At 45.0% G+C, this 15,547-nt stretch overlaps 1 protein-coding gene across 1 annotated transcript in view; it reads right to left on the bottom strand.

The window, feature by feature from the left end:
• GRK1 (G protein-coupled receptor kinase 1) overlaps positions 1–15,547 on the bottom strand; it is a 539,002-nt gene that overhangs the window by 90,372 nt on the left and 433,083 nt on the right. Inside the window, exon 6 of the mRNA XM_085620507.1 lies at positions 5,647–5,848. Within this exon, the coding sequence (XP_085476633.1) occupies positions 5,647–5,848 (202 nt within the window). The remainder of the gene's footprint in view (positions 1–5,646; positions 5,849–15,547) is intronic.

Below are 15,547 nucleotides of genomic sequence, written 5' to 3'. Positions count from 1 at the left end.
GGACAATATAAGAAAGAGGTTCTCCTCCATAACACCAACTATGGTGAGAGCAGCGACCCTTGGTCATTGTGACTGGCATATGTGGTTGGACATTGATGCCTATGTTGAGCTTTTATGGGAGAACAATTACAACTAGGCATAAAACATTGTTCGTGAGAGAGAAAGGATTTCATATGAAATGACAGCATTCCATTCACAGTATTCCTGCAGCTTGCAAGTGTAGCATTTCTCTGAAGACAGGACTACCTAACGTCTACATCTTTCAGGCTAGCTGTCCAAAGTAAGGTTTTCAGCATGCCGTATGATGGAGAAAGTCTCTTTTGTAAACTCAGAGACAATGCTTTTCAGCTATTTAAGACTGATACTAATACAGCAAGATTGCTTGGTGTTCTCCAGCAAAGACTGAACCAGCCCTATTGTGAAGCCAGAGATCATGGTCAATTTTTATTCAAAGGAGAATCTCAGTGTTACAGATATCAGCTCTATCAGTATCCTCTATATCCTCTACAGTCTTACCAGCAGCATTTAACTGAACAGCACTATAGAGCTCCATCAACAGCTGCTTAAAGGAAGCAAACTTCTCGAAGAATATCAGACGCCCCAGTAGGTGTGCGAATGTCCACTTATCATATATGTTGCGAAAGAAAATACAGATTATTGGGTTCTAGACCTAGTAATCTCTGGTCACACTTCAGAATTTGTCCACAAGTTGTCCATCCACAAGCCTCCAATACACTCCACCTCAAAAGAGGTCCCTTCACCTCCTTCTTCTGTTACAAATGGAGATTATTTCCAAGTGAAACAAAGAAGGTTTACAGCAAGTATCCTATGTCCAGTTAAATACTAGTTTCAGCTCTCCCTTCTGGCTGATCAAGAAAACATCCACAGAATGGAGACCAATTTTAGGTCTTTGGAAGAAATTACACAAATATTCTAGAAACAAAAATTTCAAGACATTCTCCAGCTTCTCTATCATGGAGACAGAATGATATCATGGGATCCCCAAGACACATATTTCCATATACTCGTACATACAAACAATTGCATATATTCAATATTCAAAGTGGCAGGCCATCATTAAAAGGTCAAAGTCCTCCCCTTTGGTCTGAAGTATGTCCCTTATATTTTTTGGGGGGGCTTCAGTGGCCACATATTTGAGAAGGAAAGATCAGACTTTTCGCTACCTCAACCACTGGCTGGTGGAAGCCCCTTCTTGCTGAAAAGCCAGAAAGTCGACCAAAGTTTGAAAATGTATGTCTTACACTCATCAGGGACAATTGTTCACTCCAACCATGCAGAATGATCACATTTCTGTGAGCCATCTTAGATACTATGGAAAAAAAGCTTGCTCTACACTGGAAAGATGAATAAAGATGATTGACAACGCCAATAGGGTGTTAAAAGACAGTCAGTTTCATTTCACCTGTTCAAATCACTATTGGCGATGATGTCATCCTGCATCTCTTCAATCCTATTTTGATGCCTATGAATTAGGCCATTGTGAGAGGAGCTGGACAAGCAAAGGATTCAAACCCAGAGATAATGCGACAATCTGATAAACATCACTTTAAAGATGAAATCTGCTTTGCCGTGGTAAACTCAGGAAACAAATATTTTGGTGGGGTTCTCATTCCCAGCACAAGAACCACATTTTGTGAGGACCACAAATGCTTCCCTCGAAGGGAGGATGGAGCACATTAGCAAGACCTGGAACTCAGTGGGAAATTGGCACTGCAAGAAGTATGTTTGCATATCAGTCCTCAAAGGCTAAAAAGCTGTGGAATTAGCCTATGCTTTTCCCCCAATACCTATGGCTCCAAAATTGCTAAACATGATGAAGAGGGAACCATTGAGTAGGACGGGCAGTTAGACAAGTTGTTCTGAATTATGGAGCTTTGAGGTCACGATTTCTTGACTCATTGGCATTTATAGTATGACCCAACATCAGAAATGGGGTATTGCCAATAATGTCACCATGTTTGTATTGCAGACTACCAGTGCAGGATGTATTAATGTGAAAATCTTAGTAAAGAACAAATGGGGAAAAAGAGGGACAATGCTGCATGATACTGATAGCCCCAAAATGGCCCAGACAGTATTGGTTCACAGAGACACTTCTATCAGAGCAAGATCATGTTATATGGATCCAAGTACCCAATATATTGATTCTCCTCAAAGACCAAGTACTTCATCCAGATCCAAAGACTTGAAACTTATTGTTTTGGCTCCTGAGCACAATGACTACCCATAGAGATTAAGGCTAAAGCCAGAGCAGCTACAACAAACAAAACTTATAAATCAAAGTGAAACAAATGTTGGTTATGTTTTTCAGACAATAACATTCACCCTATCTCTTCTCAAACAGAACAAGTTTTGGCTTATCTTTTACACCTATTGTGAACAGGCCTTTCTCACACATCAATTAAAGTCCATTTAACAGCTGTTTCACATTTTAGGAGATCTTCTAATAAAACATATTTGTGGTCAAGCAGAATGGGGAAAGAATTCTTAAGAGTACGGTTTAGGGTTATCCTCTATTGAAGAATCCACCAATTCATTGGCAGTTAATTGAGTACAATGCTATCACAGTTGATGAAAAGTACCTTTGAACATATTCATAAGGCAGGACTGAAATCTTTCTCCTGGAAAACGGCATTGTTGTTGGCATTGACATATGCACGAAGAGTGAGTGAAATAGAAGTCTTTACAATTTTAGGAAATCATATATGAAGTTTTGAGATAATTTATTTATATTAAGAACAAACCCACGCTTCACTCAAAAGATACCATCAGAAATGTACTTATATTAGCCTGTGGTTCTATAGACATTCATTTCAAAATCCAAAGGGTACAGTGGAAAGACCACTTCATAATCTCAATGTTAGAAGATGCATGAAATTGTATATTGACAGGACTAAGGAGTTTAAAAAAACAGATCAATTGTTGGTAGATTATGCTGCTCCCAATATAGGCTACTCCAGTTCAAAACAAAGAAAAGCTCATTGAATCTCTGCAGCTATTGTGTATTCTCATCACAAAGCAGGAGGCACCAGGAGGAAAAAGTGAAAGCATACTCTAGAAGGAGTGTTTAAACGTGGATGATGGTGTGTCAATATAAGAAATCTTTAGAGCAGGAACTGGAAACATAGACATGTTCACCCAGGTTTACAGTTTGGATTAAACAGTACAAAAAGCTGCGGGTGTGGGCCAGGCAGTATTATGTCACCTTTTCCAATAATGCCAGCCAATTTTTATTCATTCCCACCATCCCCAACAATGATTATTTAAGTATTTTTTAATCACTTGCATGTGAATCTATGCAAGATCTAATATGGGGAAGGAAAAAGTTACTTGCCTGTAACTAAAGTTTTCCAGTATGTCTATCACTTATAGATTCACATGCAACCCTCCCCTGTTGAGACTCACCTATCCAAGAAAGTTCATTGTTCTTCAAACCTGTACCAGAAAATCTAAAGTATGGTTGCCAGTAAGGGAAGTGGTGTTCAGAGTGCCATAATTCCATTGGTTGATGTTTCGTTCTTGTCAAATGATATAAATGGGATGATAAAGTGAGTGTTTTTCATCCTTTGCACGCTACGTTTGGTGTAATATTGTATTCTGGGTTTCCTGTGAGACTCCCAGCTCAACGAGGGAGAATGATTCAAGTATGTGAATCTATGAAAGATACCAATACTAGAGAACTACAGTTACAGGTAAGTATTTGTTTTTCTTACTTGTGATGTGCTCAAGCTATATGAAAGGAATTATGTGATTGCACCAGCGAATCTGGAGGCAAAGGTCGCCGTTTGGGTATGACTTTCTCGCTTCACGATTGGCTGTATTGCTCTCAATAAGAAGGTGGCATTAATTACTTAAATTGATGTTTGTGCATATCCAGAGCTGGCTGTGTTCCGCTCAATAAGATGGTGATATTTCCTAAATTGCTGTATCTATTTCAGAATGTGGCAACTGTTGTGCCTAGATATTATTTCATGCGGCTGCAATCTGCTATGATCCAGATGATCTGGGCAGATCACTGATAAATGAGAATTGGAAAGATGTCCAAGGCGCAATGGCCAAGTGGGGTTGGTTTGGGTGCAACCAGGATTGCGTGCAAGGCCTGGGTATTGGCGCCCCTCTGTTTTAAATTTGGCAGACTGTTCCCAGCTTAAGCCCTGTGCTGACCTCTCAAGTTTCACGCACATCCGTCGTGGGCTAGTAAAGTTAAAAGGGGTTGGGGTAACAAAAAAAAGGGTTAATTTGCTTAGAAATTTAGCACCATTTGAACAATGTACATTCAATTTTACAGACCGTTACCACATTAAGCCAGGTGCCGGCATCACTATTTTCATGACGATCCATCAAGATATGACACAGTTTTAGACGGAGACGGACAGGGTAAAAACATGTTTTAATACTAAGAACATTTGTGCAGTTTGACAATTTTGCATACGGTTTGGCTGAGAGTTACCAGTTACATTTTCACTGTTGAGCCTGTGGAAGTGGGGCCATGAAGCACTAGCAGATTGGTGAGTCATCTACTAACTCAAAATCATGGTCTTTTTTAGAGGATAATTGTGGTAAACTATCCATAAATCTAAATTATTAAACTAGCCATAGCATACCCTCAAAAAACGTCTAATAAAGGGTACATGGTGGATAGTTTTTTTCACACTAAAAAACAGAAATGCACTAGTTAGTCTTAGCAACACAACCATAATTCATTCCAGTTGTACTGCTCACGCACATCATCATTTGTGGTTTGTTTTATAATACAAGTTAATGACTCATTCTTGTACTGTTACAGTAGAACGAACTAGATTGTTGTCAGCTAACTGTGAACATTCACATCTATCCACAGAGCTGAGGCTAAACTTGAGGAGTGAAGGCATTATCACAAGAGATGTTAACAGTGTATAATGCATGCATGTCAGTCTGTTACCTGCCCACAAATGGAGTTACAGCTACCAGAAACAGTGCTGCTGGCTCGAGGTTTCCCAACAAGTCAGGGAAACTAAGGGGCATATCAGCAAGGGCCGGTGATAATTATCGCTAAGCGTGCTTAGCGCGAGGATAATTATCGCTGGATTTTATCGCGGAGATAGCGTGCAATCAGCAACGCTTATCTCCAAAGCGATAAAATTTCAAGCGCAAGCTGCCAAATGTGCGATTGTCGCTGGAAATCCAGGGATAATCGCGCAACGTTTGGCAATAGCTTGATGATAGGGCAGGGCAGACTTAGCCATTATATCCACCTTCCATTGGATGATATGCTCCTAAGTGACAAATAAACCTTGGGCCACCACTTCTTTGTAACAGGTGCCGGCCATTCATTGGGGAACAGGTACGTGCAAACGCCCCCAGCGGTAGAAGAGATAACTGCATAGCAAACAATGATTCCAGCTGTGTGTGCTCCAAGTTTAATGACTGAGTCAGGGTCCTTTAAAGGGGAGGTTAGGCCCACCATGTCTTTTTGGTTAGAAGTTTACAGTATATTTTAATGTCCCTTCTCCTGTGAGCACCCTGTTGAACGATTATCATTCCAATCTGAAAACTCACAGTACATTACAAAACTTCCATCACATGTGTGGGCCAGCATAGGTATATTAAGTGTAGACTTTGTTCAAAATTGAACTGTACACCTACCAGCTTCAAGCTTTCTCCAGTTAATATCGCGGTAAAAAGGATGGACCCGCAGCTCATCGCAGTTACCATTTTTGAAGCCAATTCTCTTTTTGGGATCCTTTTCCAGCAGTGCTTCACAAAATGACTGACACTCTGCACTGAACTTCTCTGTGTATGCGACGGCATCGTTCAAGATTCTGTTCTTTAAATCTTTATTTTCAACCTGCAGAGTAAAAGAAAGGGTAGTATTGACCTAAATATACCTCGACACAATAAATGAATGAACAGCTGACATCTTACATTTGTATTCAATGTTGTGAGAACTCTGGGAAACAGCAAGGCCTTATGGTTCTGGTTGGAAAGTCTGGTGGTCAGTAATGCTTTACATCAGAACACTGATGGAAACAGTCATGGTCTTTGTTCAGCCTGTCATTATCTTGGTACCGCTGGTGCATAAATAGGATGTGATGCCGAAAGAGTGAATAAGGAATGCGTGAGGATACTGATCTCATAAGGGGTAGGACATCGACTTGGCTTCATTCGAGTTGAAGCGAATGACTGAGGCTAGAGCAGAGCCCGGGACAGCTGCTGGCTTTAAACGTTGGCAAAGATGTCAAATGCAATGACAGGTCCAGAGCAATTATGATATTGGCTCTACATTCATCAAACATTATTGTTGTCATGAATGAAGGAATTGTTCACTGAAGCAGTGTCTTACAAGTGGCCTTTAGGGTTTGTCCTTAAACAAGGAGAGCTGGAAGGTAACTACGTTCCAAGGCTCTGTCCGGATAGGGAGTAAGTGACTGTCAATTGATCAGTAATTCTTTTCAGAATTGGAGTGACTGAGATATTTTTGAAGGATAGTGAAACAGATCCATAGAAGAGAGTGGAGCTGACGAGGCAGCATAGCCCGATGAAGAAGAGGGTTCAAACTCCTTGAGCAGTTCAGCTGGATAAATGCTTAAGGAAAGCCTGTCGGATTGAAGAACGAAAGCTGAGAGGTGATACCTTACCACTGGTAGTTTAAAGTGGGGGAATAGTATGGGCCTGACTAGAATACATGATGTCAAGGCAAGTGATTGCTACTTTTCTCTTAGGGAGGTGAAAAACTATTCACTGAGGCTGGCAAAAGATTACACAGATGACAGGGGTGATGCTGGGCTTGATTGTTTATTCATTATTTTGAGCTGTTTTTTAGACCTTTGGAGTCTTTCAAAGCAGGATATATTGGCATTTCTCCATAACGAGAGAGGTGGGCATCTTTGTAGGTATGGTAGGCACTGGAATCATTTAGGAGAAGAGTGTTGGTTTTAAAAACTGTCAGATTGCATGACTGAATCCTTTAGGCATGCCTTTCATATGAGAGCATTTGTTTTTCATGGGTGAGCTGACTATTTCCAGGGCTGCAATGTAAATGCTGCAGAGGTCAGACCAGCCCATGGCTCCAAATGGGGTAATTGGGATACAGTCACAATTAGAAGTGAATGGTGCTGTCAGATAGATGCGTGTATTTGTCGAAGACCTAGCAGTGATGTAGTTTCCTGGTAATGCTACACTTGTGCACCATGGTAAGCCTGGATAAAGAAAGAAATTGTGAAATGGTCAGATCAAGCTGCAACGATAGCTTGATCACAGTCACCAAGTTCATAGCTAGTAGTGAACAAAAAAGTTGAAGGTAAGTTCTCTCACATGAGCTGGTCAAGAAAAAGCTTTCAGAATCAAAGGGCTGTCACCTAGTACATGAAGGATTGGATCTAGATAAGCTGGCCTAGTCGACCAAGATTTGCAAGTCCCTAGAATCATAAGGTTGAATGGGAGATTAAGGGTTGAGTAATAGTGTGGGCAAACTCCTCGCGGATGGTTGATTCTCAGCACACAAAAGAGAAAAGGAATAGGAAAAACAACATTGAAGCAATATTCTTACATGGAGTATGGGTAGTGGGAAATTAGTAATGGTTGTAGGAAATGATCACCTGTTAATAAGAAAAATTAAATGAAAATGATAATTGTTCCGACCAGGAATAAACTGTGGTATGTGTCTTTTGATTTACATAAGTAATTAGGACGGGAGGACGTACCATTGAATAGGGTAATTTGATATATCCTATGGTTACTATGTATGGATCACTCCTCTTGGCACTAAAAAGTTTATAGAACGGTTCCTACTTATATGTTCATTTGTGTTTTTATATGATATGTTATGATGAATTTAGTATTTCGCAGTCTATTTTTATGGAGTGTAATGTTGATTTTTAGATGTATTTTTATGTGGAACTCTTTGGAGTTCCAAATCATAATAAATAATTGTATTGTATTGTAATGTATGTATCTATCCCTCCGCATCATTCTTTTGTATAGTGTGATACTTCTTAGCCCAGGTAGTGGAGGGTGATTAGGGCAAACCCCAGTGATTTTTTACACCTATTAATTAAGGCAAGACCACAACCTCGGCAGCCTGGTTTACTTTTATAAAGATTGCTGAAGCGAGCTGATGTTATCTTGGCGATCAATATACACTGGAGGCATTGGCAGGCCGGGTACTAGGTTTCTGTTAGGTAGAGAATATCCAGGACTTTCCTTGTTAGGTTTCAGTGGCATGCAGTCGAAGCGCTGAGCAGCAGATTGCTAACACAAGCAAATACGAAGGGTATTGGCTTGTGCTTGTTGATATAAGCATTGAGGGTAATGCAGTCAGGGCATAGGAATGGTGTAAGGAATGACAGCATGAGCTATTGTATTGCTTTTGTAGAGGGACCAGACACCAGCAGGCGACAAACCTAATCATTTCGACTAAAAACGTTGTACATATTACTACACCATAGTGTGTAATCGCTGTATTAAAATCAGTCTCTAATATCCTTATTGCAGTCGAGCTGTGATATCCCTAGTCACTGGTAATAACAAAATGATGTACCTGCTCAGTTGTAACAAGTTATTACAGTTGAGTTGTGAGGTCATAGCGCCTGTTGCCAGAGCAGTAGCCAAAGTCATATAGCATAATTACAGCTGCAGTTTAAACAAGTAAAATTAAGAACAGAGTTTCCTTTTTCTGTTTTTTAAAAATAAAGAATATTGATCAACACAAAAGGAAATATTTATCACATCTTATTTATTTTCGGCACCTATAGGTCATTAGAGAAAGACAGAATTTCTGATGGTTACTTCTAACTGCTTATCACCTTGTGAATTTCCCCACACCACAAAGTCAATTTGTATGTTGGGGAACGTCGCTGAAAATCTAAAAAGGCCTGGTCCCAGTCGACCAAGCGGATGGGCTATTGCTCCAAAGGCTTATCTTGTCAATGCTCCTCATCAAAATCGAGCTCTTCAGGTAAGTGCAAAAAGTTGAAAAAGCACAAAAAGTCAAAATACGACTTCTCTACTTCCTGCCACTCAGAGTCATGCGACACTCCGGGTACCTCATGCCTCCCACCCAGAAACTGATTCCAACCCTCCTCCCTATTCAACACGACTTCTCTGGCCCTGTAGCGATACCGCAACAAATAAGGCAATTCAAGGATGCTATGGACCATTTCTTTGGTACCCAATTGGATCACTCTGTCGCGCTTTCGGGCCCTAAGGATTTGACGTGGCCTCAATGGGTCTGCACCTGTCAATCCGTCCTCAATGCTGCCTGTGCCCCTTCGCCTCATTCCAAGGTTAGCACCAGCTTCAACCTCCACGCCGATAACATTTACGGCACCACAGCTCACACCACAACCCTGAGTGTTAACAGCAGCATCAATGTCGCCAACGCCAGAGGGGGAGCAATAATAATCCTGTCAGATTCTGAAGCACACCTGAGGCAACTTCCATCAACATTGCTGCAACCTCGCCTATACCCGCACTCTGCTTCCGATTCACTACCGCAACAATTTTACGCTTATGGAGATGTTTGGTAAACCTTAGCTCAACCCTGGATAGCTGTGGCTTTGAGCAGTCATGCTTAACGACAGGAACATGGGTAAGAACAACCCAAGTAATGGAGACAAAAGTCCGCAACTTACAAGCCGCCGATTGTTAACCGCCACAGTAACACCTTTTGGAGGAACATCCCATACGAACTGGCTATAATGCTCTCACCCAGGCACCGCACATTTTTGATCTCTAAGATGCACACTGGCATGCATGAAGGACGCACTATTCTAGAGTCCACACATGGTTCTGATTTTCCATCTAGCACTCTATTTATTTTTGGCATAATCTTCTGGTGGGGCCCTGTGAGAAGTTGGCCTGATATGTAGTGCTCACTATTCTAGTGATCACTGTGTATCATTCCAAACAACCCTTATTGATGATTGGTTGTAAGTCAACCTTATAGACCAGCTATCCTAGTAGCGTGGATACGAGCAGTCTTAGGCTAAACTCTAGAGGGCGTGTTAAGCCAGCTGTTTACCATCACATATACCCCTTGAACACCAAGTGAAGGGACACCACACAAGTTGTTATGAAAATAAAGGATATTTATTTATAACAAGACTACCCTGGCTCTTTATGAGTCGGGGAGCTAAGCACAATACAAAACTCTTAGGAAAATACTTCTGGTTGCACAATTTACACAAATGCCCGAGGGCACGAAACCATTACACTGTAAGTGGAAGGGGAGAAGTTAGAAAGTCTAAAGTTACTGATTCCGGAGTGATCCGATCAGTGGGACTAAACGAAAAAGGAACTGGACACTTGTAAAGCGAACCTGCGATGGAGCACCGAAATGCTCGAGTTACCTAGCCCAGAGGCTGCGGCTGTGGAAGGTTCGGCAAGATGTCGGAAGTCCTCGTTGTAGTCTCAGAAGCCTGAAAGAAGAGTTGCTGGCAGGCGACCAGTGTCGATGTTCAGCGAGATCCAAACCTGGATCGGTGATGAAGGAAACCTGAAAGCAGAGGGGACTCAGTTCTCAACCGCTAGCCAGCGATCGTGTGGGCACCAGGAGGGTACCGGCTGAAGTCACCTCGACCAGGTGAGTGGATGACGTCGGACTCAGCTGTTCCTCGGACCAGGAGGCGCGGCGGCGACCAGGATGGAGGGCGAGCTGTCCCACGCAGGTGTCTGCTGTCGATGATGCTGGGCCCAGGAATGGGGCAGCGGATCGTGGCAGTGGCAAGCCCACGCGGTGGAGTCAAGATGGCGTCTGGAGTGGACCAGGAGGGTCCGTGGTACTCCTCTGTTGAAGGGGAGCAAGAGCCAGTCTGGAGCAACCAGACTAGTGATGAAACAAACGTGGTGCGTCGTGCAGAGGGCCACAAGCCGGTCGGCAAGTGGTCGAACAACGCGGTGAACAGCAAGGAGCGGAAGGGCCCCCACGCAGATCTCGGGGATGCTGGGGAGGCAGACTTCGGTGCTGGAGCTGCTCAGGGTTAGGGCTTCTCAAACCCTAGGTGCACTCACTCGAGGGTCCCTCGGTGGGCGTGCTAGATAAGCGTCGTGCAGGTTCTGAAGATGGCCGGTCCCGCAGGTCTCGTCACACCTACGACTCTCAGCTGGGCTGATGAGGTAGGTAAAAGGTCAGAGATGGCAGGGAACTCGGGTCTCGTCGAGCTGGGCAGTCTTGATCCGTGGGAGAGACTTACAGCAAACCGCAAGCGCTTAGGTGGTGCCTGCTGGTGCAGGGTGGCTACTCCTTAGCCACAAGGGAGAGTCTTCAGAAATAGTCAAGAGTTCCTTTCGTGGAAAGTAGTTCAAGATTCAGAATTATCCCATTTGGGAAGGGGACTCGCTCCTACCTTTATTCTAAGAAAAAGGGGCTGGCCCGTGACTAGGTTCTACCTATGGGTGGAGCCAGGAGGGGGGTGGTTACACCCCTATCCTTTGTCCGGCTTCGCCCCAGCTCAGGGGCTGGTGTGCCCCCGAAACTGGTTTGAGCCGGGCTATGCACAGTGAGCACCGGGGTGCCACTGGCAATCACCTTCCTTTCAGCCCTGCCTACCTGGGATACACAAACCCTGTCTGGGATGGTGCTAACACCGCCCTCAACAGGAAACCCTTTGTCCAAGCTCCCCTCGCTGGAAGGTCTCCCAGCAGCAGGAGGTCAGACTTGTGTCTGGTGGCAGCATCCATTTTGTGATGCTGAGGCTTGAGTCAATTTTAACCGGGGTTCAAGGTTACTTCCATGTCGTGCCCCTCTAAAAGGGGGGAATGCTAACCTCGTCGCCAGAACTGGCGAGGGGTTCGTATTCCAATTCGTATGACACCTTACTCGACATGTGTAGGTGATGCGATGCCAAAGTTAGCAAATAACCGCGAGGATTATAATGCATTTAAAAGTAGTTGGCCCGCGTCACTATGGAACGGCTATTAGGACTTGGTTCCGCAAGCCGTCGACGGGCTCAGCTCGCGCCAGAGCACCGTCCCACATGATTCCCTGCACTCTGCCTTCAGGATTGATAAGGCCTGCCATAGGAGTGACTGATAGGAATCCATGTGTCCATTTTAGGGTTAGGTGTAGGAATACTACACCTACAGCAACGGGTGATTACACCACGTTGCCCCAGCTGTCGTGCAGCCAGTTGTGTCCGATTTGGGCGGCCATTCCAGGGGTGGCATAATACATGCTGCAGCCCCTGGTAGGCCCTGGGTACACCGATGCCCTGGATACCTGTGGTATGCTGAGACAGGGACTGACAAGGCGGCCCAGTTCCAATTGGTGGATGCACCTAATGTACATGTGTTTAATTTCGAGGGAGAACAGCTAGGCTGTGGGTCTGATTGGCAGGCCCACAGCCGGGGAAAGTCATAAACCAATGAAGCAAAAGCAAAAAATCTGGGTGATCATAGGATTGCAGACCCTACTCTCCTACAGGCCCTTCGCACTTTCATGCGCCATACAGACCCACACCTTATATAGCATGCATTCAATGGTTCTAATATCAGACTCTTATTGACCTGGGCGGAGTATCATTTTCTCTCTGCCACAAATGTCGTACTAATCTTGACACATGCCCACGCAAAACTTAACCCCATGCATGCTTGCACAATACAATATTGCATGCCCGCGCACTCTACAGCTCTGGCCTTGCATAGTGTCGTCTCACCCCGTACTCGCTATATAAATCACAGTTGACCCCACATCTTGGGTTTACCCTGCTTGGCAATAAATGCCGCAACACCACAAACTTTCATACAGCGTCATTGTATGGCATAATTTATATTGTCTTTGTATATATATTTTTTGTATATATTCAGTGACCGGGGGCGTGGCCAAGCCACCGACTGACATGGCTGCGCTTGCTTGAAGCTCTGCCACGAACCACGGCTGATTGTCCCACCCTGGGGCTCTGAACGAGAACATCTGCCTCAGCACAGGCATGTGAGGTGGCGCGAAGGTGATCGGAGCAAGATTTGGGGCTCCGGCTTGCTGCGGATCGGCCCCGAGGAAAGTCATTGATGTGGCCTTCGGCCATGAATGAAGCTGGGGCCTCAATTTAAAGAATGCTGGCCATGCTCCTAGTGAACTGGATGGCACCATCAAGAAGTGGGGTAAGGAGTGGCTGAGGGGGGGTAACTGGAACAAGTGAGCCTTGGACTTTGCTAGTCTCGCAGGCACCCCCTGGAGGCCTTGCTGTGGCAGGGGTTGTGGGCGAGCCTGGGGACCGGCCATCGGGCCGGCCGCTACTGGGCACAGACACAGGCTCCCGCCCTCGGTCCCACCCCAGCAGCCACACTACAGGACCTCTGCCGCATTGCACTGCACTACGTGGCAACTGAAGCCAGTGAATACCCCTACACTGTATCAAAATGAGGCGGTGAAGCTCAGATTGTGACAGGCCTTGGTGGCCTGCCCAGTAGATTTGTAGTCACAGAGACGTGGGGAGATCTACGCGGCTCATCAAACTGTGCCCCGGGCCTGTGGTATGGGCCGGATGAACCCCAAGCAGAGCACCCTCCCTTTTAAACCAACACCAACTAGCTCGACGGCCCAGCGAGAAAGCATGGCCGAGGCAGCTGTCGTGCCGGTGCCTGGCGCTGACGGATCGGACACGGTGCTGACGGAACTCAGGCAGGGTTTCAGGGTGCTGGATACCCAATTTGACGCCTTGGACAGGAGGTTGGACGCCATGGGGACTCGGCTTGATAAGCATGAAGCCTGCCTAATTACAGCTGAGGGCAGAATCTCAGACCTGGAAGATGGTACCACCCAGACAGCCAAAAAGATGGAGCGTATGGAGAACATTCTTAAAATGGTGGCAAGTAAGAACGAGGACTTGGAGGCATGAGGGTGGCAGAATAATATACGCATAATGGGTGTGCCTGAGTCCACGAACACAGGGCGGCTGGACCGATTCGTGGAAACACTACTTACTGACTTGTTTGGAATTAAATCCTTCACCACTACCTTTGTAGTGGAGCATGCGCACCGGATTCTTGGTCCGGGGGGTCCTCCGAGACCATTTGCTCATCTTCAGGGACAGTGACACAGCCCTCAGAATGGCTCATGAGAAGGGCAAATTGGACTGGCAAGGATTGTCCATTTCTCTATACCTCGACTTCACCGCCATGGTTCAGAAGGTAAGGTGAAAGTATGGAGGGGTGAAGGCAAACCTCCGGAAACTGGGGCTGCGTTATGGCATGCTCTATCCTGCGTGGCTGAAGGTAGACATAAACGACCATTCTAGAATATTTGACTCCCCTCATGAGGCCCAGGAATTTTGTTAGTCCTACTCTAAGTCTGGGTGGCAGCGCAGTACCCCCTCACCTCTAGAACAGAACATTCTGGACTCAGTTGCCAGTGCAGATCTGTTTACGGCTAGTTAGGGTAGCAAATTACTCATTAATAGTCAGATAAGCCTGGGTGTGGTGTTAGTCACATTAGTTGGCCTAGTTCACGGCTCAATAAATATGAGGGGCAGTTGGCACCCCACCCCCGAGACAGGACTCTTTACATATTTCATGACGCTTATGCGCCACATATAGTGGGAGCGGCGTGGCATTGCCACCCCCTAAGTGCGGATGCACATTTTTGTCATGTTAGAATATGGATCATGGTTTTTTGTTAAGTCGCATTTAGACTTTTGCAATGTGGGTCAGGTTCTTCCCCCTCAGTTGGGTATGGGGGATGGGTGGTGGGAAGGGAGGATGTTGGGTTTTCAAACTACACATGACAATATGGTTTAAATGGAATAGTCTAATGCAGTGCAGATCGGGTAGCTTTGTTGCACAGAAAAATTACTTTCAAGATTTAACACATGGAAAACAGGGTACAATCTGAAGCAAATGTGGTCCTCATGATGTGGATTGCTAGGGACCTCAATAATGTCTGCAAATGTAAGCTAGTAACCAACTATATGCAGTGTCATCAGATGGACATTGCCTTCCTACAGGAAACTCACTCGGCACCCTCTGGGAAAACGCCTCCGGCAGGTAACTGGGGGGTGCATAGGTACTTTGCTGGATACAGCACATATACGAGGGGAGTGGCAGTATTAATTCATAAGGATGTACCCTTCAGTGAATTAGAGGTTTATCGTGACCCAGAGGGGCGTTACTTGTTGCTAAAGGGATGTCTGTTGGAGCATTCTATATTGTTGGTCAACATCTATGCACCAAACGTTGACGATCCTGACTTTTTCAACTCTATATATACACATATTGAACGCATGGGGGCAGACCAAATTTGTTTTGAAGGAGATTTTAATTTGCTACTTAATTCTACCCGCGCCAGCACAGCGACAACTGCAGACACTAAGCCGAAGTCCAGAAGGGTGTTATTAGATATGCTTGAAAGCCAGGGTCTGGTTGATGCTTGGAGGCATCAAAAACCTGATCAGGGTGAATACACGCACTACTCTGCACCACACAATACATGGACCCGGTTGGACTACTGTGCCACTCATCTGGGGCTACACTCTGGATTAGTGATGTGGCATATTTACTGCGCACACTATCGGACCATTCACCTGTGGTACTACAACTGCGAATCCCGCACGCT

Source organism: Triturus cristatus, chromosome 8, assembly GCF_964204655.1.
Source record: "Triturus cristatus chromosome 8, aTriCri1.1, whole genome shotgun sequence".
Classification (NCBI taxonomy): domain Eukaryota; kingdom Metazoa; phylum Chordata; class Amphibia; order Caudata; family Salamandridae; genus Triturus; species Triturus cristatus.
The sequence above is the reverse complement of the archived record's forward strand: the minus strand, read 5'-3'. Positions and strand labels throughout refer to the sequence as shown.